General features: G+C 37.9%; 1 protein-coding gene and 1 long non-coding RNA gene across 3 annotated transcripts in view; both read left to right on the top strand.

Moving 5' to 3' along the window:
* LOC133657230 (E3 SUMO-protein ligase ZNF451-like) lies at positions 1-25,987 on the top strand. Of its 2 annotated transcripts, none has more exons than XM_062058288.1 (13): positions 1-149; positions 5,550-5,610; positions 6,981-7,064; positions 7,150-7,263; positions 12,177-12,288; positions 13,434-13,587; positions 13,663-13,789; positions 13,876-14,035; positions 15,654-15,801; positions 18,341-19,755; positions 20,910-20,975; positions 21,217-21,291; positions 25,498-25,987. In XM_062058288.1, exons 2-13 carry the CDS (start codon positions 5,554-5,556, stop codon positions 25,536-25,538), a joined length of 2,553 nt encoding a protein of 850 aa, XP_061914272.1. In that variant the 5' UTR covers positions 1-149; positions 5,550-5,553; the 3' UTR covers positions 25,539-25,987. The 2 variants fall into 2 exon arrangements, with proteins under 2 accessions (XP_061914272.1, XP_061914271.1); XM_062058287.1 differs by having other exon boundaries at positions 2-149; positions 20,910-21,011.
* LOC133657233 (uncharacterized) overlaps positions 1-26,711 on the top strand; it is a 972,718-nt gene that overhangs the window by 760,724 nt on the left and 185,283 nt on the right. The gene's annotated exons all lie outside the window — the stretch shown is intronic.

The raw sequence follows: 26,711 nt of genomic DNA on the forward strand, positions 1-26,711 counted from the left end.
CGCGCGGGCCTTCGGAGTTTTCAAAAGGAGTGGTCACTTGGAGCTACTTGTGACGTATTGTGTCGCGGAGTTTGATATGCTATCCAAGAAGAGCCACACTAGAGAGAAGAAGTCAACGTTAAATTACATTTTGGCGGTGAAGCAGACGGGTGAGATGACCACGCGTGTTTGTTCGTTGTTGCAATCAACCAGCATATGTTTACCTAACGTTGCATCAGCGAGAACTACTCTTAGCTACACGTTTGCTTTATTTCAACGTTTTTTAGACCGACTGAGCGTTTCCTGAAGTACTCACCAGACTCAACAAAGGCGTAAAATGAGAGTGCAACTAAGAATTGTGACTTATGACTTATGTCGACGACATGTTTGGTTACATATTTAATTGTTCTACACTTCCGAACTCCAAAATGCACCTCCAGGCCACTTTAGGTCTTCTTCGTGGTTTTAAGAAACGTTTTACTCGTTTGCTGCCTCTAGCGGTCATGAATAATAGTGCAACAACATAGGATCCGTCAGACTGTTCAAGACCGCCAGTCTTTTTTTAACATTATGTGAGTTTTTTGTTACACAGCACACTCTATTGAGTTTATACGCGTTGTTAAATGTAAACATGGTGTATTTTCTTAACATTCAAGTGTCTAAAGCGTATTTGCATCCAGTATTTAAGATGGAGCTACATTAAAGGTTTTTTTAGGACGGCTACATTAAAGGGTTTTTTAGGACGGACTATAGAAGACCTTTAAGTAACCTTTTAGCATGCGCTATTCTGTTTAATTTGCTAATGAAGACTATTTTGTTTTCTGATTTTGATTGACTAGACTTAAGTACAGTATTGTAGGCTGAAAACGGGTTGTCGAAGGATATCGACAAATATTGATATTTTTTATGACCTATGGAAAATAAGGACCAGGAGAAAAATATATAACATATATTTAGGGCTGGGCGATATGGCCTTTTTTAAATATCTCGGTATTTTTAGGCCATATCGCGATATACGATATATATATCCCGATATTTTGCCTTAGCCTTGAATTAACACTTGATACATATAATCACAGCAGTATGACGATTCTATGTGTCTACATTAAAACATTCTTGTTCATACTGCATTAATATATGCTCATTTTAAACTTTCAGGCAGAGAAGGAAATCACAAATAAGTCAATTGACCACAACTGTATTTATTAAACAGTTATTAAGCAGTGGCACAAACATTCATGTCATTTCCAAAACAGAAAGTGCAAGATTGTCAGAGACATTTTAAAACAAGCTATAAGTGTTACGTCTTCGACGCATGGCTGCGATTGTTGTGTTCCTTCCAAGGTAGGAGACAAGCAGGAGTGTCGTGGAGTTAAGATGAAGTATTATTTTAATAAATTAAAGGCAAGACAAAAATACAAAACTGAGGACGCTAGCAAGCGTGGAGCAGAACAAAACCAAAATGTCACCAAAGGTGAAAAAACGAGGAAAGCTAGACTTTGCAACAGCGATGAGAAAAAAAAAACATGAGACGTAAATGTTGCCTACAGCAAACATTGACCCAGCAACTACTGCTGGGTGACCGCACACTATAAAGGGGAGTGATTAACCAAAACACCTGGCGAGAACACTAATTGCTAAACTAAGACAGGTGAGGAGAATCAGTGCCCATGGAAACCAACAGTAAACAGGGAAAGAGGGTGCTCCCAGGAAACAGACTAACACAGAAACATTACCAAAAACATACATCATGCCATGATCCGGGTAACGGATCATGACAATAAGTGCACTTTTGTGCATGATGTCCTCAAGATGACAAATCAAAACTACACTAAATTAGAGTACACTTTTTGTACAGAACGCCACTACAATAGTTTAAAAACATGATGTCACACAAGATATTTCAATAAGTGTCCAATAAAAATGAGCTGCATAATAGGAAATAAAATAGTGTTCGTCCTTCGCTATTTGGTAGGTTCCTGCGGACATTATGTCCTTTTGTTGTCGACTCTTTTTTTCATACAGTGTTGATGTGAAAATGTTTGCCTCAGCATTTTGATGGTGTGGCACCGGCCGGAGATGTTGACATGCGGAGTAAGCACTGTTCATTCTCTAGCAGGTGACTTTTCAAATGATGCTACATATTAGCAGTAATGCTACTTTTTGTAGCAATGCTTTTTCCCCACACTTGACAAATTACGGTTGTCTGTTCGACATATTCCCACTTGAAGCCAAATCACCGCCAGACGATGGACCCCCTGCTGTTTTTCTTGGGAATTAATTCTTCCTTCATTTGTTACCAGATTCGCACCTTCTTTCTCTCGTATTACCACTCGCACCACAGCTAACTTTGCTCCGCGAGGGCGTATACGTATGTGACGTATGACGTGACAGTATGTGACATATGTAGACGGTGCGCTTGTTGTCTGTGAGAAGGAGACACAAGAAGGAGTGGGAAGAGCCTGTTGTGTAATGCCAGCAGTTAAAAGCAACTGTGAGAACGTATACTCGAATATCACTATATAGTCATTTTCTATATCGCGTATATCGATATATTGCCCAGCCCTACATGTACATATTTTTATTTTAAATGTAACCTTCTTCTGAATATAATCCCTTCAGCTATCGAGGCAGAAAGGAAAGGAAATGTCAACACAACCATGGAAAACACTCCAGCGTTCGAATTTTACCGCGGCATTTGCCGCGACCGCCTTCGTCATTTGCCGTAATGCAAAAAAAATTGACCGACATTTGCGGAAAGAACATGCCGTGACCGCCCTTGACTTTTTACTTGTTAATGGACGAGAGATGTAACAGTAAATGGTATAATGATAATTTGCGATAAAAGTCCAGACGGTTAGTAATACCGTTTTATTTTTTAATGACCGAAAAAACGTGATTTATTAATGCATTTTTGGCAACACGAAGCAGCGTTTGGCTGGATAATCATGGCGGACCAACGACACCGACTTTGCTGCAGAGATTTCCCCTCGGAGTAAACGGAGCCAAGCACTTGATTTAACCGCCTTGTGTTTTAGAGCACACTGCTGTGTTTAGATCAGTGGTTCTTAACCTGGGTTCGATCGAACCCTAGGGGTTCAGTGAGTCAGCCTCAGGGGTTCGGTGGAGCCTCCGCCGCGGAGGTCAAGACACATCCGACTCATCTTGTAAATAAAAACTTCTCCCTATCAGCATACTATGGATACCCCCAAACAATGTTCCATCTGATTTGCAGGTGTGTAATTTGTTGTGAGGTCATGCACTGTGTTGGTTTTGTTCTTTGAACAAGGTGATGTTCATGCACAGTTCATTTTGAGCACCAGTAAAAAAAAACATAACTTTGTCGTGAATTTGAAAAAACAAAAACATTTTATTTATCACTAAAGAAGAGTTCGGTGAATGCGCATATGAAACTGGTGGGGTTCGGTACCTCCAACAAGGTTAAGAACCACTGGTTTAGATGGATACAGGTGTGGACAATATAGTAGACAGACGCACTTGTCCCCACACTAAAAGTATACAGCGAAGGAGAAAAACTATTTGATGTTTTGCAGCAGTGTCGTAAACGTTGTCACAACTTGTTTATAAAGTCTTTAGTTTGTTTACTAGGATGCTCACTCGTCCTTTATTTAACTGCAAATTGTATCAGTGTTCAAATAACATCAATACTAGCTAAAATGTTTTGTCATCTCATCGAATTGAACGCAGGCTGTGAAGATTGTTTATTCGATGTGAGAGGGATCACTGCGGGTTTTTTGTCGTTGACCAAACTGTTGTACTGAACCACTAGGAGGCGTTGGAGAAGAACAAAGCTTGTTAGACTTCATCTTCATTAGCCAAACTGCTTTGTGTTTTATTTTGATATCAAAAAGTAAACACCAGGTTGTTGTTTTTTACATTGTGTTTTTTTCATGTCACTAAGGTATTACTTCAAACATTGTGTTTTTTTCATGTCACTAAGGTATTACTTCAAAAATCATTCATGTGACACAGCATTTTGTTAGTGTTATTGAGTATAGTTAATTCCTATATGACATATTTCTGATCAAACTCCTAATGTATCTGTCCCAATATGTCATCTACTTCTACATATAAATGTACATAACTTAAAAACAATAAAAACGCCCTCTATCAAAATGTAAAAATAGAGATAAAGGCATCATGGAATGGACAAAAAGCTTTCAAGTTGATGTAATTTAAGAATAAAAAAACCTAATATTTGTCTATAGATATATGGATAACATTTATCTATAGTCTTTTTATTAGACATTACAAATGACTTGATGGTATAACGTTCACACCCCAACACTGCTTTACTTAACAATCAGTAATCCTGACTTGAATATTGATAACAATAATCTTAATAAGTACTTTGGCCATAATTGGCAGCCCTAGATCTCATATATGCCTTGGTGCCCTAAAATATTAGCCCTCTTTTAAGGCAAAACTTGCCTTGACCTTTTTAAAAAGTAAAAATGTGAGGCCTGCCTATGGAAAATAAGGACCAGGAGGAAAATATATAACACGCACATATTTTTATTTTAAATGTATCCTTCTTCTGAATATAATCCCTTCAGATATCAAGGCAGAAAGGAAAGGACATGTCAGCACAACCATTGAAAACACTCATAAAGGAAACACAATTCTAAACACTCAACAATAACTTCTTAAAATGAAGGTGCAAAAATAAGGAATATGTAAGAAATGCTTAATAAATTATAACAAAATAGTGCAAAGTGTGAACATGTAAACATAGAAACCTGAGAAGAACCATAGAAACCTGAGAAGAACCATTTTCTGCAGGTTTACTGCCATGGAATTTGCATGGTCTGTGTAACATTTAATTTGGTCTGTTATTCTTATTTAAGTGTGGAAATGACTTTTTGTTATGCAGTAATTATTGTTTTAATATTATCGAACCAAACTACTTTTATTTAAAAATAGCACATTTGTTATATTTTGTTTTTATTTTGTTTTTATTTTATTTGAAAAGAAGAGGTGAGCGCAGCTATGGACTACGGTCTGTTTGGAAAAAAATCCAAAAAAACTGCCATACTGTCGAGACTACTCTTCCTGTTTTATCCATAATTTCTTCACTCTCTGCAGCACTCATTTATAGTTTGTCTTCTCACTCACTTAAACACTCCAAATAGTAAACAGGTAAAGAATAACATTTGCCTCATTTGGCTCTACAGGATCAAAATAATCTCACACTTCGGAATCGTCTGTTTCCATTCTGAACGATGATGGAGACGAAAACTGATGTCAAATGCGACACGCCACTCTGCCGACTTCATTTAGTACAAACTGTCACTTGTGAGCCAAAATAAGTGCTTTCTAATAAACAGTTTGGCGCTTTGCAGTCAAACGACACAGCAGCTCTATTGGTCAGAATTCATTTCCTTAAAGTGACACACATTAGGCTTCGAGGGACACCGTATCAATCTTTGTGTTTCATAAGGCATTAATGCATTACTGTTGTTTGACCCATCTCTAAAATACACTTCTTAGTGTTTACCCGATTTGGATTTTGGTCTGTAGTTTTAACATTTGTTGTTCTTTTTTTCTAGATAAATGTCTTCTCCTGGTCAAGAAGAAGAGGATGAGGTGGACGAAGTGGAATTTGTGTCTGTGAGTAACCCATAACCAAAGTAGTTAGCACATATGTCTGCCTCACCGTCAGGAAATTTGCGTATGAATTAGGGCTGTCAAAGTTAACGCGATAATAAACCGTTAACTATACATTTCAATAACGGCACTAATTTTTTTATCGAGCGATTAACGCGAACTCTTGCTTTTTATAAACCACTAACGAGCAGTATTTGACAAAAGAAAGTCTACCTTATGGAGATATCAGGTTCAAAGCCATGGAAAGTTTAGTAACTAAGAATGGTTTTAGTTATATTGTAAAACTTACAAACGTTGCTTGGAGTTATGAATGAAGAATCCAGCCCCACATCTTTGGAACCTATTACCACCAGACCTTTGTAACATTGACTCAATATCCCTCTTCAAATCAAGACTCAAAACACACCTATTCCTGACTGCTTATTCATTGTAAATCTTATCGATCTTTGTTGTTGTGGTTGTTTTTGTCCAATTGATTTTATTGTTTTGATTTTGTACGGTGTCTTTGAGTGCCCAGTAAGGCGCCTTATAAGTGAAATGTATTATTATTATTATTATTATTACAATTTTACTATCTCTTAAGTGACATTTTCTTTGTAAAATCTAGCATCTTTATATCTTTTATCTGTTAATGGAGAGTTGGACACTGTACTTGTGTTAAGAGAGGAGCTAAAAATGGGCTTTCTCTACTTGAAGGACCAGCAGCCGTTGTGAAACAATTGAAAACTAGAGCAAAACTATTGATTTGGTTTGAATTAATTTCGAACATGCATTCAATTACAAGTGATACATTATATACCTTACATATTTATACTTCTCTTTACAACATGTTCGAAAAGGGTTGGGAAGAAGCCAAGCTTATTTATTCCTACCCCTTTTTCATATCATAGCAATTTAGCACATTTACTTCCTGTCCTCATTTTGTAACACAATTTACATCAATGAAATACAACAGATCTCTTTATAATAGTTAAGTCGTTTATGATTCACATATGAGATTAAAAAAAATAACACATTTTCAATATATAAGAACAAATATATCATATTAATTACTAATGTCAGAGTTTTTTTATCCTCTTTAAAGAAGGTAGTTGCATCTTTGACGATTATGCAAATTGTATGATGTCATATTGACCCGACACGCCCGCACCGCGACAAGTATATTGGCAATCTCGGGGAAACTTTGAACTTTGCCTAACTCTAGACAACAACTGTGTCTAAAATCTAAATAACATTTGAATGCAATTATTTAATTAGTGTACTCATGCAACGAAAGGTGGGCTTGTTAAACATTTTTTACCTTGATATTTGAAACCATACATTAATTACTATATTAATTCAGTACATTACAAAGTGACCACTGCTTTACACAGGAGGGCCCACTAAGGCCAGGGATACAGTGTGTCGATCTGCTGAGCGATAGTGACGAAGAAGGCTGTTCTTCATCGATACAAACGGTGAGAAAAACGACACATTAAAATTGAGCGGTACAGACACAAAATTGGAGCTATATTCATTGTCATGGCCTTTCTTTTCCTAAAGATCGATGATAAAATTAACCGGCAAAAAGCGCACGTGGCATCTACTCTGGACAGACTGGCGCAGCAGGTGGCCCTGGAGAAACGGGAAAGAGCGGACAAATGTAGAGCCTTCAAGGTAAGAAAGCATGGATTAAAACAATTTGCAGGGTTTGTATGGCCACGGAAACCTGGCAAATTCATGGAATTTTAAAATGTTATTTGCTCAAATGCTATTTAATACATTTTGATTAAATGATAAATGGGTTATACTAGTATAGCGCTTTTCTACCTTCAAGGTACTCAAAGCGCTTTGACAGTATTTCCACATTCACCCATTCACACACACATTCACACACTGATGGCGGGAGCTGCCATGCAAGGTGCTAACCAGCAGCCATCAGGAGCAAGGGTGAAGTTTCTTGCCCAAGGACACAACGGACGTGACTAGGATGGTAGAAGGTGGGGATTGAACCCCAGTAACCAGCAACCCTCCGATTGCTGGCACGGCCACTCTACCAACTTCGCCACGCCGATTGATTGATGTTTTAGAAAAGTAATGGAAATATATCTCAAGTTTCATTAATCCAAACATAATCAATGTCGAAACGAAATGTAAATTGCTACGGACCGTCATGATTCGGTGTGAGAAATATATATTCAGTCTAGTCTGTGTGTGCATGTGGCGTGCAATGGACTGCAGGCAGGCCCACTAACTCGTTACTTCTGCTAGTTTGGTGACGATGCCAGCGAAGTGCAGCTTCAATAACGCATGGATTTTTAAAGATAAATACAAATTGTAGCTGGCAAGACGTGCTAAATGTAAACTGTGCCTGAAAACATTGGAAATTTCGAATATGGGCGAGGCAGCGCTCGTTAGCCGCTAGAAATTAAGTCCCCAAACCTGAGATACTTTGAGCACTAAAATGCCTGAATTCATACTAACTCATCCAAGTGCCCAAGCTATTTTTGCCGCCATGTTCCCAAAACAGCCAGATTGCCGTGAAATGTAACTGTGGTGAGAACAAGTGTACCTTTTTACTGTGCTTTTGAGCTTGCCTAGCACTCTAAAATACTCCTACTGTCATTAAAGCTGTTAGACAAAAGCCTAAATCTGCATCTGTCCACTAATAGGATTATTTTCACATGAAGTTGTAGGGTGGGCTAAATATTTGGAAAATGAAATGGACGAAATATTTTGAAACTGAAATGAGAGAATGTATCCAAATGTGCCTTCCTGGTGGTTTTTTTTGTTTTGTTTTGGAGAAGCACAAAACATTTCAGATGTAAAACTAATTTTACAAAGGATTCAGGGAACATTATTGTGGCATGGCCGTGAGGATTGAGAAAAATGGCCACACTGGAGAATAACTCAAATTACCGCCATCTAAAATATAGTATGAAACCTATTATAAAATCCATGTAGAAATAAAATATAAAAAAATTCATAAAAACATAACATTAAGAGAGTAATGTAGTAATAATAGCAATAAGCAAAATAAAAAATAAAACAATAAAAAAAACTTAAGAGCATGAACGTGATCAGTAAAAAGCCTGATTATAAAGGTATGTCTTTAACCTTTTTTTTTTTTTAAAGTATCAACGGTAGGGTTGGGTATCGTTTGAATTTGAACGATTCCGGTTCCGATTCTTTTATTCCGATTCCTGCCGATTCTCGATTCCGATTCTTTTAAGAGGCAGGGTCAAAAAAAAGTTTAGGATATTTTAAATGAGCTAGCTAACCTACAGTCTTTCTGAATGAAATAGTCTGACATTCTCCATCAATTTTAATTCTATTAACTTTTTATGAACTTTACTATAAATTCCTCACAGGGCTGTTTTCAACTAGAATATAAATATCAAATCTATGAACTTGAATATAAATATTATAAATTATGAATACATTTTCCCAGGGTACACTTTCCTCAAGAGAGCTTTATTTGTGAAAACCTCATGAAAACACCTTTACACATAAGTGTATGATGCTGCAGGAAACCTCATGAAAACACATTTACACACACAAGTGTATGATGCTGCAGGTACTTAAAAATGTTACCGTGCGCCCACTGATGGGCTAACCTGGTGCAGAAAAGCAAATAAACAATAAGAAACAACTTGCAAAACCCAGTCCAGATTAGCAGCAGGTACAGTATAAAATCAGAGACAGTTCTTGTTTAGGAAAATGATCATATCCGCCTTCTCAGGCAGGATGCGTGAGCGTTCTGGACAGATAGTGTCTCCTGCTGTGGAAAATACACGTTCGCTGGGTGTGGAAGAAGCTTGAACGCATAAATAGGAAAAAGTGAGATCTGACAGCAAAGGATAAGTCTTTTGTTGGTTCCACCGGACCACCACCATGTAGCAAGGTCGTCAGACATAAGTATTGGTGGAACGTCTTGGTACATCTGCAGCTCTCTCTCCACTCGTTTCTTGATGGACATGGAGTTCTGTTATTTCGCGGTTATTTCATTTTTTTTTATAAAGTAAAGCCACACTTTCGACCGCCGACGCCCGCTATCCATGCTTGAGCTTGACTGACTCGCTCGGCTATGCTAACACTTCCGGCGGTGGGCGCTTCTTCGTTGGTGTTCAGCGGCTTCTTCTTCCGGTTCGACGGACATATTTTTTTCCGGTCGGCTGACTGGGTATCGAAAATAGGAATCGAAATTTCAACTTTTGAACGATTCCGGGAGAATCGGAAAGTTAGTCCCGGTTCCAATCGATACTCGATACTCGATACCCAACCCTAATCAACGGTCTCTGCTGTCCTGAGGCTCTCTTGACAGGCTGTTCCATAGGTGGGGGCCATAGTGGCTAAATGCCGCCTGAACGTGGGTCTTTTTTCTGGTAATTGGTAAAGATAAAAGTTTGGTACCAGAGGACATAAGGATCCGCGACGGTTGATACTGTAAAAACAGGTCTGTTAGATAAGAAGGCGCGAGGCTATTAGGAGATTTCAAAACTAATAATATAACTTTAAAATCGACCCTGAAGTGGTCGAGGTGCCAATGCAGCAACTTTAAAACTGGTGTAATGTGCTCCTACCCACTGATCCTCATCAGAATGTGAGTTTTGTGATGATTGTAGAGTTCTAAAATTATTTTTGTGAACACCAGAGATCATTACAATAGTCTAAACGACTGCAAATAAAAGCATGCATTAGCATGACTGAGAGACTAATGCAAATGCTGCCCTTTAACAAAGCTCCAACTCATCCCACTCATTTCTTGCTATGAAAAGCTTAATTTTTATAGCCCCTTATTGAAAGGGATTTGGGACAGTTTCTTGGCATATTTATTAAAAACGTGGGATCACACAATATAAATATTTAGAGCAACAGTGCCTCCATGTGGACAGCATACAACATATGCAATGTTTACAATACATTTTGCTGCACATTAGAAGGATACTTAAAGGTGCCATATGTAATAATTTCATGTCAAGTCATCATTAAATGACCCTGATATGTCAAAAGGCATTAATAAATCACGTTATTCTCGAATACCTTTATAACTGATAACGGTAGTTCAGCCGGGATATGCTCATTTCAAAATTAGATTTACATCCCCGAAATATTGTTATTGTTTTGATTTCCGATGCTCCGCCCTCCACCGTTTGACCAATTAGAAAGTCTGAGTGTGTCACATCCAGGTTGCCACTTACGCACCGCCCCCTTCGTCGAGCTACTGCCACTGGTAAAGTTACTAAACATGTCAGACCTTAGTAAATGTAAAAGGGGTCGTTACGATTCTCAACTTATTCATGACAAAAACCAGGAATAAAACAAGGATTTGTATCGGGGATGCCTTTGAAAGATGGAGACGATTAAAGGCGTAGAAGATGTTTTCATCTGACGCCAAACTTGCTAATTTCCTCCTAAATAGGAAAGTCAGCCATTTACGTTTTCTTACTTGTAATACATGGAAATGGACATTTCGTATGTAAACTTTATTGTCCAATACGGTCTATGATCTTGTCTAACAAAGCTAGTATGTTCATGCAACGAATGCTTAGGAGTGAAGCACCACCATCACACTAGCGTATCTTAGCATGCTAGCCCGGTCAATGACCCATCGACATATAGGCTGACGGGAGAAATATATGCCCGTTAGCCTGTATTTCGATGTGTCATCCAACTGACAAGGCAAAGTACGGTATATCTTCGACAAATAAAAGCTATGTGGATATGGGTAGTGTCAGTGCCTATTTTGTTCTCAATATGCTGATATGCTAAAGAAATGTGTTCCAACATTATCACGGCTAATTGCGGTTTCTGGTACTTTATGTGCATAAGGCACATATGGGGTGGTATTTGCTTGGCACATTATAATGCATTACATGCAGTGATTTTCTACTTTGTGTATTGACATGGTAGTATCCATCCATCCATTTTCTACCGATTTATGCGTAACATGGTTTTTGCGTAACGTGGGTTGGCTCATAGAATTGCACTCAGCACTGAAAGATGGTGATGTGCGTACATGGAAGAGAATGCAGTGCGTCAGGTTGGATGCAAAATGGAGTTATGCTAAATGAAATGTGGCGGTAATTTTACTGTTTGCCTTGGCTTGCCATCCAAGTAGGCTTATGGGATTATATAATGTGTTGTATATTATTATATATAATTATTTTGATGGTGGTCATATGGTCAAACTAGACATTTTAGCAGGGTAATGCCAACAATCTGTCCCGACTCCCGACAAAAATATTGCTGTGTAACTTTACAAATAAATTTGGCTAATCGACATCTGTAAAATGTGGCATAATTACTTAGTAAACCATCTTGCAATAACTATAAACAAGAGAAACCTACAGCATAGGACTCGCCAATTGCCATTTGAAGTTCCTTGGAGTAGGATTCGGATTCGGCTGCGTATCTGGCAACCTCAGTCATGGAGACTGGGAGGGGACTACAGAATTGTGACCGTGATTGCTGTACCATTACTGGCCACATTACTACATATGGGCCCTTTAAGTCTTTCGTTTGCTACATAGTTTCCACAGACATGTGCATGAATATGCGCAGAATAGTTTGGTTTTTGTTTTTTTCAGGAAAAACAGATACAGCAAAGAGTTCACGGACAGCAGGAGCTAATGTGTCGATCAACAAATACAACGAATCAAGAGGCAAAGCGCTGTGTGGATGCGTGGCTAAAGATGCCTGGTATGTACTGTGTTAAAAGGAGGAGCGGTACAGTGGGACCTCGATTTACGAACGCCTCTATTTGCGACTTTGCCAAATATGACTCGGTGTGCAAACCATGTTTCAGCGTACAAACACTTCATTCATTCATTTTGCATGCCACTTGAAGACATCGGAGGCTGACATTTTGATGACATAATTTTGTTTACACATGGACACGGCCCTTTTTGAATAAGTTGGGCACCATACATTCTGTACACACGGGTGCGGCAATTTTAAAGAGCTTCAACGGCTAGCAGCACTTCTAAGTTCCTTACCACAATTGTCGTAACTTGCGCCCGTCAGAGCTGTGTCAACATGTTTTAGAGATCACCTTGTGTCATCAGAAACTCATTGAATGAGTCTGGCTGTATAGCTTCAGGTTGCTAGACAACCACTTTGAGCTAGCTTTTCAGCGAGTTAGCCTCTGGTTAGCAGCACCTTCAGTTTGAGGATTTTACCAGCGAAGGGGGATTTGGTCCGCAGCGAGTCTTTAATTGTGATGAGACCAAAAAATATGCAAGAGCGCACCTTTTATTACATCAAAAGAGAAGGCACTAGCAGGACACAAGCTGATGAAAGATCTACTCACACTGTGAGTTTGTGCCAATGCTTGCGGTGATTACGTGAAACCACTGCTGGTTTGTCACCCCAAAACTGCCAGTGTTCAACAATGCCACAAATATTCGTAAAGAAAAGGTAAAATGATTTTCCTTTTTTTTTTTGTTTTATTGTAGCAACATTTTGGCGCGCACCAACAAGACTTCAGTCTGTGTGTTTGTGTTGACATTCAAGCTTACTGTAATGTTGTTGTGTAGTTTGGATTTTTTTTTAAAAATGTTGAGCCATTACCCCTTATCTTGGTTTGATGTTTGTGTGTATATATACAGTATATACATTAAAGTGTCTTTAAAAGTGTGCAGTTTAAAAAAAAAACTAAAATAGGGACTTTTGTTGAGGATAGAACCAGTTATTTATGTTTGCATTGATTCTAATGGGGACCTCTGCCTCATTATACAAACCTTTTGGTTTACAAACCATGTTCAAGAACCAATTAAGTTCGTAAATCGAGGTTACACTGTGTTAGCAAATGTCCACACAGATACAGTATCTTGCATTTTTTCTAGGCCTCCAGCCTGGAATGATCAATTCCGGATTTGAAAGACGCAGACGTGCACGGTCTGCTTTTCCTATAAACCCTTCAAGAAAACACACATGTCCAGTTATTAACTGTGGGCGAGTTTTTGACAACGTGTCTCTACTTGACGGTCATCTAAAAAGGTGCTTTTTGTAGTTTTTTTTGCATTTGTGTTCCAATCTGAATATTTAATTATAAATTAAAATTTTTTTCCTTAGGTTTGACCACTCGCCTTGTGATCCCACACTCGGTCTTAAAGGAAATCCCGCCATGTTTTTTGCCTGTGTGGTCTGTTGTTGTTACTTTCCGAACAAGGACGAGTGGAGGTCACATGTCCAATCAAAGGTTACTCCGCTCATTTAACCCTCATTTATGTTACACTTTAACTAATTAAAAGAAAATACATTTTTTGGATGTATTCCTTTTTTTAGGCATCGTCCGCTAATCCTGAGGGTCACTGCGTGTCCCAGAACTGTCAGCGCATCGTTTGCTTTGCCTGTCCAGCCTGCTACGCCCTCTTCAACCTGCGAGACGAGTGTCTTCAACACATGTCGTCCAAAAACCACTTTAATGAGTCGCTTGTGATGAGTGGTAAGAGTGAACTTTGTCCTCAAAGCTCTAAAGTTACAATGTTAAAAAGTCTATTTGTAACAAACATCATCTTTCCAATGTAACTGCAGTTTTTTTTATTTTGCCCATCATCCACAATCCTTGTATGAGACAAGAACACATGACTTTCCTTTTTCTGTGTATTCTAAACACAGTCCACCCGGAAAGTATACACAGCGCTTCACCTTTTACACATTCATTATGTTAAGGCCTTATTCCAAAATGGAATACATTAATTTTTGTCCTCAAAATTGTACAGACATAATGACAATGTGAAGTTTTTATTCTAAATAATTAACTAAATACATAAATATTTACAGTGTTGACACACTTCTGGCAGCAGTTACAACCGCAAGTGTTTGCCCCAAACTTGGCACACCTATCTTTTGGGGGGTTTTGCGCATTGCTCTTTGCAGCACATCCCAAGCTCCATCAGGTTGGATGGAAAGTGTCGGTTTTCATCCAGGATGTCTCTGTATATTGTTGCATTCATCTTTCCTTCTATTCTGACTAGTCTCCCAGTTCCTGTAGCTAAAAAACATCCTCAAAGCATGATGCTGTGGCCACCATGCTTCATTCGCAAGTAAAATTTTTGTCTCATCAGACCATATAATTTAATTTTTCGTGGTCTGAGAGTCTTGCAGGTGCATTTTTGCAAACTTTTTACTAAGAAATTACTTCTGTCTGGCCACGTTACAATACATGTCTGATTGGTGGGTTGCTGCAGAGATGGTTGTCCTTCTGGAAAGTTCTCCTCTCTCCTCTCACTTAGTCAGAGCTGTAGCTCTGATAGAGTGACCATCGGGTTCTTGGTCACCTCCCTGGCTAGACTAAGATGAATGCAGCAATGCACAGTGACATCCTGGATGAAAACCAACGTTTCTCATCTAACCTGATGGAGCTTGAGAGGTGCTGCAAAGAGGAATGGGCAAAACTGCCCAAAGATAGGTGTGCCAAGCTTGTGGCATTGTATTTAAAAAGACTTGAAGCTGTAATTGCTGCCAAAGGTGCATCAACAAAGTATTGAGCAAAGGCTGTGAATACTTACGTACATGTGATTTATTTATTTTTTCATTTTTAATACATTTGCAAAAAAAAAACACACTTTCACACTGTCCTAATGGGGTCTTTGTCTGTAGAATTTTGAGAACAAAAAATGAATTTATTCCATTTTGGAATAATGTTGTAATATAGGGAAAAAGGGAAGCGCTGTGAAAACTTCCTGATGCACTGTAGCGAAAAACTGCTGGTAAAAGGCGTCTAAAGATACGATCTGTTCTGTCTATAAAGCCCTCTAAAAATCTCCAACACTGTTTTATATACATGCTGAATGGATGTAATGTAGTAAGTTATTGCCTCACATAAGGATTGTGTATAGTGGGAGTATAAAGTGCAATTCCCCTTTGATTATTTTAATGGCATTTTTTTGTCATTATGCCATCATATATTGTGCAGTTCATTTTTATTTTTTTTAATTCATAATGAAACCTGCAAACTAACTCAAAATCACTTGATATTCACCATATAGGGACATTTTTTAGACACGGCTTAATAGGTAAGGCTTAGTAGTTTGATTTTATTTCTTTTGTGCTCATTTCAGACACTAGTCAAGGAGCTGCGCCAATACCGGTGCCACAACACGCTAAGCATCGCATCATCTCTCTGTGCAAGGAAACCTCGTTCACTGTCCAATGCAGTCTGTGTCACAAAGTGCTGAGTTCACATCAGGCAGCGCAAGCTCACTTTAAGTAAGTTTCACTTTCTGTCTTTCACTTAGTGATTGCTGCTGCAGTTTTGTTTGCACAGGTATTTGGGTGTTTCATTCAAAAAATATAGTTATTAAAGTTAATACTCAGCTTTTTGGGTACATAAGTAAAATAAACAGATGTATGTGTGTTAACTTGTACATACTAATGCTAGTATAGGTGTACTTTTTACCTGTACTGTACATACCAAACTACAAATTAAACAGCAATAACCCTCATCATAAAAGATAAACAATACCAGTCAAATAGTTTGAAAACAATTTCTATGCTGTCTGTGAAAGTGTATTCCAAGTTTTGTCTGGTATTGCATGATTTGTAAAAAGAACAAGTTATTTTAAAATTAAGTAACCAAAAAACATTTGCTGTTTTGATAAAAAAATATATATATAATTTTTTTGTTGCATCTGCATATCTTTTTGCTGGAAATGACACAGTGTTAAATGATTGTAAGACATTCTAATAACAGATATTAATTTAATGTTTTAAAGTTCCCAGTACACAATTAACCCCTACCCTCATACGGTTTTATTCAATGTTCAACAAAAGTGCCGAAAATGAAATTTCAGTGCTTATGTGTCTTGTACATGTTAAAGAATGGACAACAATAAAGCATCTTGAATCTTGAAGTAGTTAGTTTGAATGCTCTATATCAGAGGTCTTTAACAGAGGGTCCGTGACCCCCAGAGATTCCGAAAAGGTACTGCAGTGGGGGGGGGGCATTTTTGGTGTATCGCTTTTTTAAATTTTTTATTTGATAATATTCCTCCCAGCAATTTGTTCACAAATGTAAATGTCTTTAAATCCACATGAACATTAATCCAACACACTGTAATGTTGTTTTAGCTATAGCAGTAGCGTAGCCACGCTACTCACAATAACTTGCAGGTTTAAAATAAACATCCATCCATCCAATTTCTACCGCTTATCCCTCTTAGGATCGCTAATATTTGTATATTTAGCTTTATAGTTAGCATTTAAGATATCGTAGCGTTTAGCGCAGCAAACTGCCACTGAGCGATTAGCGGTGTTATTTGATTTGATTGACATTACTAGCACATTAACACGGAAGGACAAGCCAGAATGAGACAGCGTCCGACCTCGCTTTTCCAACTATAAAAAAAAAAGCACCTTAAGATGTTCAATATTTAAGTAAATGTTTTGCTTGGAGAAAGGACTCCATTTTATTGTTTTTTTTGTTTAGGATAACAAAGTTATTTACCTTCCAATTACAGTAAATGGTAAAAAATTATACAGCAATAAGAAATACAAGTTGATATCCTTTTTAAATGGTTACTTGTATTATTATATATTATGATTGCATTACATTATAAACACTAAGTAGTTTTTGTATCGATATTTCTTTAGTTTAAGAGCATGATGTAGACAAAAGCTCTGAGTCTGTCTGCATAAAGACAAATAATTTTCACAGTAAATTATGGCACAGTGTTCTAATGTATGGCACTTTCAGACAAGAATGTGTAATTGACTGTCTAAAAGTAACATGTCTTCCTTCACTCGTTATTTTCGCCGTTTTATGCATTTTTATGTATAAAACATAAAAATCGCAAACCTGGGGAGAAAAATTACAATTAGGGTTTTTTGTCAGAATTGTGGAGCCCTATTCCCTGCTCCGTCTCTACTTTTGCTTGGGGTTTCTTTGACTGGAATACGTTGAAGACCCCTGCTCCTTTGTTTTGCTAAATGTTAGCAGAATCCTTTAAAATGCTACCTTGAGATGTCCGATAATATCGGCCGATAAATGCTGTAAAATGTAATATCGGAAATGATCGGTATCAATTTTTTTTATTATCGGTATCTGCATCGGTTTAATTTTTTATTAAATTTTTTATTTTTATTAAATCAACATAAAAAACACAAGATACACTTACAATTAGTACACCAACCCAAAAAACCTCCCTCCCCCATTTACACTCATTCACACAAAAGGGTTGTTTCTTTCTGTTATTAATATTTTGGTTCCCACATTATATATCAATATATATCAATACAGTCTGCAAGGGATACAGTCCGTAAGCACACATGATTGTGCGTGCTGCTGGCCACTAATAGTACTAACCTTTAACAGTTAATTTTACTCATTTTCATTAATTACTAGTTTCTATGTAACTGTTTTTATATTGTTTTACTTTTTTTTATTCAAGAAAATGTTTTTAATTTATTTATCTTATTTTATTTTATTTTTTTTAAAAGGACCTTATCTTCACCATATCTGGTTGTCCAAATTAGGCATAATAATGTGTTAATTCCACGATTGTATATATCGGTATCGGTTGATATCTGTATCGGTAATTAAGAGTTGGACAATATCGGAATATCGGATATCGGCAAAAAGCCATTATCGGACATCCCTAATGCTACCATAAACTGCCTTTCGTCCATATTGTTTAGGCATGTGGGTAACTTTCACCAGAAATAAAGCAATAAAACTAGCTCATAATTGTTAATGTACATCTCTTAACACAACTTCTTGGGTCTTCTTTTGCTATCTTTCTGTCCCCAGTGTGCACTGCCGACAGGGCTCTGCAGTGGCCAAGGCTGATAAAACAGTGGTGCAGTTAATGAAACAGATGCAAGTGCGAGGCCAGTGTTCCCTCTGCTGTTTGATCTTCCTGAGCCAAGCGGAAGTGGAAAGGCACAGAGAAGCAACCCAACATGATGTAGATATCAACAAGACCATGGAGCGAGCTCTTCTCCAGTACTGCAGGTTTAGTGAAAATCAACATAGGACTGACCGTGAGGAGAAAAGGTCTGTCACGAGCACGCCCAATCAAAAAAGAAACAAGAACAACATCAAGCATGAAGACTTTCCAGCCAAACGACAGAAGTTAGGAAGCACTATGACCGCGTGGTTCTGTGAGTGTGGCCTGAGGTTCTCAGAGGAAGTCACCGCCAGTAATCACATCTTGGCTGCCAATCAAATCTTCTATCAGTGCGCCGTGTGTGGCAAACACATGGGAGAATCTTCAATCACCCGCCTGCACATGAGCCGCTTTCACGGAGGAGCTCACCTCTCCAACTTCTGCTTCTACTGCCGCAAGTGCAAGGTGGAAATGCCTCGCTTGGAAGACATCATGTCGCACGTGTCAGACACGCACCGAGAACACACCTTCTTCACTGAACAGGAAGTGCCCGCGGAAGCCAAGGCCAAGCTGTCCGCCAGCAAAATGGACCCGTGCTCTTCCTCCGCGCTCCCGTCCGTCCCATCTTCATCCAAACCGGCGCCGACTTGGATGTGCAGGATGTGTGAGGACGTCTTCGACTCCAAAGCCGCCGTCCACGAGCACTGCAGCGACTTGAGCAGCCACAGCTTCCAGAGGTTCGCCTGCGGCCACTGCCCACAGAAGTTCTTCAAAGAGTCCACCGTGCGGCGGCATTGCAACAATGAGCACAACGGGCAGATAAAGAGCGCCCACTTCTGCGGCCTGTGCGACAGCATGTCGTTTAAGTCCGAAGGCGAGTTCCTGCAGCACTACGAGAGCCTCCATAGTAGAGACTACTACCGCATGGACGAAGGCGTTGAACCTGCTGCAGCTGCTGAGAGCGTCTCGCCGGCGGACTCATGTCCATGCATGGTCTCAGAGAAGACCGAAACTGCGATGAAAACCACATACAAACGCTGCATGATGAGTCTCGCCTCTGAAGGCCACTGCCGGTACGTGTGTGCCCCGTGTGCGATAACTGCATCCTCCTACGCTCAGATCAAGACTCATGTCCACACCACACACGCCGCCTTGAAGCTGGACAAAACCTTTGAAGTAGAATGCAGGACGTGCAGGAAACGCTTTGCAGATATTCCGAGTTTCCATAACCACCATCACTCCCAGCACTGTGCGCTGGAACCGTGCGTGAGCTCTAGAAGCTCCGCGAAGAATGTGAAAGTAGTGAACGCTGTGGAGGTCAGAGAAGAGCTGAATGGTAAAACACTTTTTGAGTTTATTCAAATGTTTGATTCTTGTTTAGTATTTGGCATTATGGGCAATTTTCCAAATCGCTTCGGTTTTCATTTATAATGTTCAAAATTAAATTAGTCACAATTCCATTCGACCTACACTGAAATATTGAAAACTTCTCAAATTTGTTACAAAATACAATTGATTGATTGAGACTTGTATTAGTAGATTGCACAGTACAGTACATATTCCGTACAATTGACCACTAAATGGTAACACCCGAATACGTTTTTCAACTTGTTTAAGTCGGGGTCCACGTTAATCAATTCATGGTACAAATATATACTATCAGCATAATACAGTCATCACACAAGTTAATCATCAGAGTATATAGACTACCGTTCAAAAGTTTGGGGTCACATTGAAATGTCCTTATTTTTGAAGGGAAAGCACTGTACTTTTCAATGAAGATAACTTTAAACTAGTCTTAACTTTAAAGAAATGCACTCTATACATTGCTAATGTGGTAAATGACTATTCTAGCTGCAAATGTCTGGTTTTTGGTGCAATATCTACATAGGTGTATAGAGGCCCATTTCCAGCAACTATCACTCCAGTGTTCTAATGGTACAATGTGTTTGCTCATTGGCTCAGAAGGCTAATTGATGATTAGAAAACCCTTGTGCAATCATGTTCACACATCTGAAAACAGTTTAGCTTGTTACAGAAGCAACAAAACAGACCTTCCTTTGAGCAGATTGAGTTTCTGGAGCATCACATTTGTGGGGTCAATTAAACGCTCAAAATGGCCAGAAAAAGAGAACTTTCATCTGAAACTCGACAGTCTATTCTTGTTCTTAGAAATGAAGGCTATTCATTATTTACAATCCAGGGGGTGGGATGTGGAGGGGGTTGGGCGGGGGGGTTAGGTTTGGTTGATATCAGCACTTCAGTCATCAACAATTATATCATCTGAGAAATGGACATTGAACCAGTGTAGGTCTGACTTCATAGGTTATGTACAGCGAGCAGTGAACAAATTAACCTTTTTTAAATTCATCATATAAACTTCGGCCAACTTAAACTTCCTCAAGTCTCAAAAGTGTCATTTTGAAGTAGGAAAGGAATTGCAAGTGACAGTGTAATTGTATTGCAACGGTTTTCTTTCTTTTAATGCAGAGATTGAAGATGAGAAGCTGCAAAGGTTTTTGAAAATGGAGCAGAATGAGAGGGATGTCGATCAAAGTAAGCAACTAAACCAGCAGGGCTCTGGCTCAGCAGGTAACATATTTTGTCATTCATCGGAGTTCCTGTTTGTACATTTTTTCACTTGCTGGTTTGTTTTTGGTTTGAAAATCTAAATCATTCCTGTATATCTAGAAACGATTCATCTTTAGAGACCTTTGACTGTAGGAATCAGTTGCTATGTTATTATATTGCTGCTTTAATTACAGCTGACTTTATTCAAGTTTGTCTTCCACTACAGATGATGATGACGATAACGATGAGGTGAAACAAGCACTAACTATGAGTGTAATAGAAGAACAGCAGGAGTCAGCAGGTATGTCATTGAAAAGCCCGGCAGGAGACTTACCGGTAATTGTAATAAAACAATAGCAAAAACGGAAAACAAATGTACAAACGTGGCATCTTCCCAGAAAGGGATTGTGTCCTGCATGTCTGCTTAAAGGTATGTAGGAAACACCTCCAATGAAAACATGATTATATATATTTTTTAATTATATTCAAAATAATTATTATAAAAATATTTTGTCTTTGTGTGCGCACGATGTAATATATAAGTGTATATATAATTACATATTTATACACACATGTACAGTACAGGCTAAAAGTTTGGACACACCTTCTCATTTCAATGTGTTTTCTTTATGTTCATGACTATTTACATTGTAGATTGTCACTGAAGGCATCAAAACTATGACACCTGTGAAGTAAGGCTGCAGCTAACGATTATTTTTCTATCGATTAATCTATAGATTATTTTTTCGATTAATCGGTTAATCTATAGATTCTTTTTTCGATTAATCTATAGATTATTTTTCCTTTTACCGATTATTTTTTTATTCAAAATGAAGATGAAAAAATTAATGTAGGCCAGTTTTTTCGAAAGGCATGGCTTTTATTTACAAAAAAAAAGAAGTATGGCCACTCAGTCAACATTGACAACAACATGACTAAATATTCTGTAACAATGTAAACATTTAAAACTTTTAACCTTTAACAAAATTAAAAGTAGCTTATTTGCTTTTTAATGTGCAAATATAAAAGTCAACATCCAGTGCAAATCTTAATATTCTGCAATAGTATAAGCATTTCAAAAGTAAAAGTATTGCTTATTTTGCTTTAAAATGTGCAAAAATAAAGATAAACATCCAATACAAAAAAGTGCAAAACGAAATATTCTGTAACAACAGTGTAAACATTTCAACAAAAGTGAAAGTATTGCTTATTTGCTAAAATGTGCAAAAATAAAGATAAACATCCAATACAAAAAAGTGCCAATCTAAATATTCTGGAGCACTGTAAACATTAAGTATTGCTTTTAAAATGTGCAAAATAAACATCCAGTCCAACACAGTACACAATAACCAATTCTACTCATTCCAGTGAGTGACTAACAGTTGTAATGAAGAAAGGTTAGCATGTCTACATGCTATGCTTATTTTCTTGTTTACAATATTCCCAGCAGCTGAAAATAGGCGCTCAGAAGGGGTCGATGTGGCTGGAACTGAGAGGTAATTAGCCTTCACCTCAAGCCAGGACTGCGAGTGAGCTGAGCTGCAGTTTATATTTCTAGAAGGTCAACGGGCTTATAGTGATGTTACTAGTAGTTGACTGGGAGGTGTTTATTATCATTTGGGGAGAGTCCGCTGCCTGATGCTCACCTGCTAAACACCTATCTGCTCCACGCTGAAGCGCTGACTACATGCGCTCTGAATACGCACTGCTGATTGGCTGATAATGCTTCGTGTGTACCAATCAGATGGTTGTGTGGGTGGGACAATGCTGCGTGTGTACCAATCAGATGGTTGTGTGGGTGGGACAATGCTGCGTGCTGAGACAGAGGCAGGAGCGAAGCAGCTTGTTAAGACTTTAGCAGCTAAAGTTAGCTTTAGCTTAGAAACTCGTTCGGTACACCCCCGTACCGAACCGAAAGCCCCGTACCGAAACGGTTCAATACAAAACACGTACCGTTACACCCCTAGCAGATACAAATGACACATTCATGTTTTTGTGTAATGATGACAACGTATGCTCACGCGGACGATTGACTAGTTGATGGTTGATGGTTTTCTTTTCAAATGTTCGTTCATAGCCGTTGTGCTGCTGTGATAGGCCATTTACGCTCGACACAGTGTGCATTCAACAACATTATTATTAGGCTGTGTATTGAAATACTTCCACACTTTTGACGACTTTTGGCGTGATTTTTCCCCCTCGCTCGCACCGCTCGCATCGTCTGCTTTGATCGTCTGCTTTGCGCTTTGCCATGACGGTAGTGTGACGTAAATATGCGACGCGTCGACGCACAAAAACGGCGTCGACGTATTTACGTAACCGATGACGTCGACTACGTCGACGCGTCGTTTCAGCCTTACTGTGAAGTGAAAATCCTTTTAGGTGACTACCTCTTGAAGCTCATCGAGAGAATGCAAAGAGTGTGCAAAAAAGTAATCAGACTAAAGAGTGGCTATTTTGAAGGAACTAGAATATAAAACATGTTTTCAGTTATTTCACCTTTTTTTGTTAAATACATAACTTCACATGTGTTCATTCACAGTTTTGATGCCTTCAATGACAATCTACAATGTAAATAGTCATGCAAATAAAGAAAACTCATTGAATGAGAAGGTGTGTCCAAACTTTTGGCCTGTACTGTATATATTAGACATATATAATCTATAACAGTGGTTCTCAAATGGGGGTACGCGTACCCCCGGGGGTACTTGAAGGTATGCCAAGGGGTACGTGAGATGTTTTTTAAATATTCTAAAAATAGCAACAATTCAAAAATCCTTTATAAATATATTTATTGAATAATACTTCAACAAAATATGAATGTAAGTTCATAAACTGAACATCAAATCAAGTAGGCTAGTCCATCCATTACCATAAACCCAGAGTTTCCCCCATGCCATGATGGTTTGACCCTCACTAAAATGTCTGTCAAAAGAACTGTGAAAAGAAATGCAACAATGCAATATTCAGTGTTGACAGCTAGATTTTTTTGTGGACATGTTCCATAAATATTGATGTTAAAGATTTATTTTTTTGTGAAGAAATGTTTAGAATTAAGTTCATGAATCCAGATGGATCTCTATTACAATCCCCAAAGAGGGCACTTTTAAGTTGATGATTACTTCTATGTGTAGAAATCTTTATTTATAATTAGGGACGGCGTGGCGAAGTTGGTAGAGTGGCCGGGCCAGCAATCGGAGGGTTGCTGGTTACTGGGGTTCAATCCCTACCATCCTAGTCACGTCTGTTGTGTCCTTGGGCAAGGCACTTCACCCTTGCTCCTGATGGCTGCTGGTTAGCGCCTTGCATGGCAGCTCCCGCCATCAGTGTGTGAATGTGTGTGTGAATGGGTGAATGTGGAAATACTGTCAAAGCGCTTTGAGTACCTTGAAGGTAGAAAAGCGCTATACAAGTACAACCCATTTATAATTGAATCACTTGTTTATTTTTCAACAAGTTTTAAGTTATTTTTATATCTTTTTTCCAAGTAGTTCAAGAAAGACCACTACAAATGAGCAATATTTTGCACTGTTATACAATTTAATAAATCAGAAACTGATGACATAGTGCTGTATTTTACTTCTTTATCTCTTTTTTCCAACCAAAAATGCTTTGCTCTGATTAGGGGGTACTTGAATTAAAAAAATGTTCACAGGGGGTACATCACTGAAAAAAGGTTGAGAACCACTGATCTATAATATACATATATATATATATATATATATATATATATATATATATATATATATATATATATATATATATATATATATATATATATATATATATATATATATATATATATATATTAGGGCTGCAACTAACGATTAATTTGATAATCAATTAATCTGTCGGTTATTACTTCGATAATCGATTAATAATCGGATAAAAGAGACAAACTACATGTCTATCCTTTCCAGTATTTTATTAAAAAAACAGCATACTGGCACCATACTTATTTTGATTATTGTTTCTCAGCTGTCTGTACATGTTGCAGTTTATAAATGAAGGTTTATTTAAATTTTTTGTTTTTAAAATCCTCTGCGCATGCGCATAGCATAGATCCAACGAATCGGCAACTATTTTTATAATCGATTTAATCGATTAGTTGTTGCAGCCATAATATATATTTATATATTTTGAACATGTTTAAAATTAAAAATATTTATACATATAAATATTATACAAATTATATATATATATATATTTTTTTTTTTTATAATATGTTGTGTGTGTATATAAGTGTCTATGTATATATATTTTTAAATATATGTATATATATACATATATATTTTTTATATATGTTGTGTATATATATGTGTCTATGTATATATATTTTTAAATAATATATATATGTGTGTGTGTGTGTGTGTGTATATATTGTGTATATATGTGTGTATATTTATACATGTCATATTCCAGTTACCCCCTATGAGTTTTTTAAAAACTGTACAAATGTGAGTCTGACTATTAATACTAATTTTGCCTATTCTACAATCCTTCACAGAGTTTGCGGAGGCTCTTAAAAGAAGCCTTGTGGACTACTGAGGAGAAGACCTTTTGACAGTGATCATAAGGTTTTGCACTTCTTACTGAAATATGTATATCAAAGGCTATTCCACTGATAATAATATAGAACACCACAGGTCAAATATGAGCAGTTTGCTTATTTCTGAGTTGTTGTTTGGGCCATTGCTCCGTCGAGGGAATGCTGCTGAGCCAAGACGTGCTATAGATGGTGTTGATGACGCTGCAAGATGCCACAGTCCGCTCACATAGCCTCGCTTGTAACGCAACACTGCTAACTAGCTTGTGGATTTCCCCTCAGTTTTCATTGCAACACTCCAAAGTCAGTTGCATGACACCTCAAGGAGTGCGACACCTTGCGACTGATTCTTGTTTAACTGTCCAGTATTGACAATGAAGTGTTGTTTAATTGTGAATGGAAATGTATTAAAAGTCCAAATGTAGAAATAAACTAGTGAGATGTATTGTATGTTAGTACAGTGACTGTGACTAATTATAATGCTCATTATTATGGGTATGATTGTTTAGGACAGAGGTTCAGACAGTTGCTTTTCACTGCGCTCTGGTGTTTACATGTGAGGTGCCAGTGACCTCGCTCTGTGTCAATTAATTCTGGTTCTGTGACGACCGTGTTAAACATTGACTAGGGTTTACAACCGGATAGACTTTAATAGTGACAATAATTTTGAGTTTGCGTGTTTATGAATTCACATGATCTGCACATCAGCTAAAAAGAGGTACATAGTCATCATTGTATCTTACCATGATGTAAAACTCATTTAGCCTCATAATGGCTAAATTACATTTTCAAAATAGCTATCAGTATGCTATAGTGCAGTGCTACATTAACTACAAGCACAATCATAAACATAATACACTTATCTGATGGTGTCAAAACCTGGCGTTTGTTTAAAATCAAAATGGTGACTTATTGTGTGAATGCTCCAAAGCAGTGGTCCCCAACCTTTTTGTAGCTGCGGACCGGTCAACGCTACACCCGGTCAACGCTACAGGGGGGGGGTGGGTGGGGGGGGGGGGGGGTGTAGTTACGAAAAAAAAATTATTATTATTATTATTTTTTTACATAAATAAATACAATCATGTGTGCTTACGGACTGTATCCCTGCAGACTGTATTGATCTATATTGATATAGAATGTATATATTGTGTTTTTTATGTTGATTTCATTAAAAA

Source organism: Entelurus aequoreus, linkage group LG09, assembly GCF_033978785.1.
Source record: "Entelurus aequoreus isolate RoL-2023_Sb linkage group LG09, RoL_Eaeq_v1.1, whole genome shotgun sequence".
Lineage (NCBI taxonomy): Eukaryota > Metazoa > Chordata > Actinopteri > Syngnathiformes > Syngnathidae > Entelurus > Entelurus aequoreus.

Excerpts from the sequence above, each read along its gene's own strand:
- LOC133657230 (XM_062058287.1), top strand. The coding sequence starts at position 5,554 with ATGTCTTCTCCTGGTCAAGAAGAAGAGGATGAGGTGGACGAAGTGGAA. Across the intron at positions 7,065-7,149 it reads GTTCTTCATCGATACAAACG|ATCGATGATAAAATTAACCG; the intron begins GTGAGAAAAACG and ends CTTTTCCTAAAG. Across the intron at positions 13,588-13,662 it reads CTTGACGGTCATCTAAAAAG|GTTTGACCACTCGCCTTGTG; the intron begins GTGCTTTTTGTA and ends TTTTTTCCTTAG.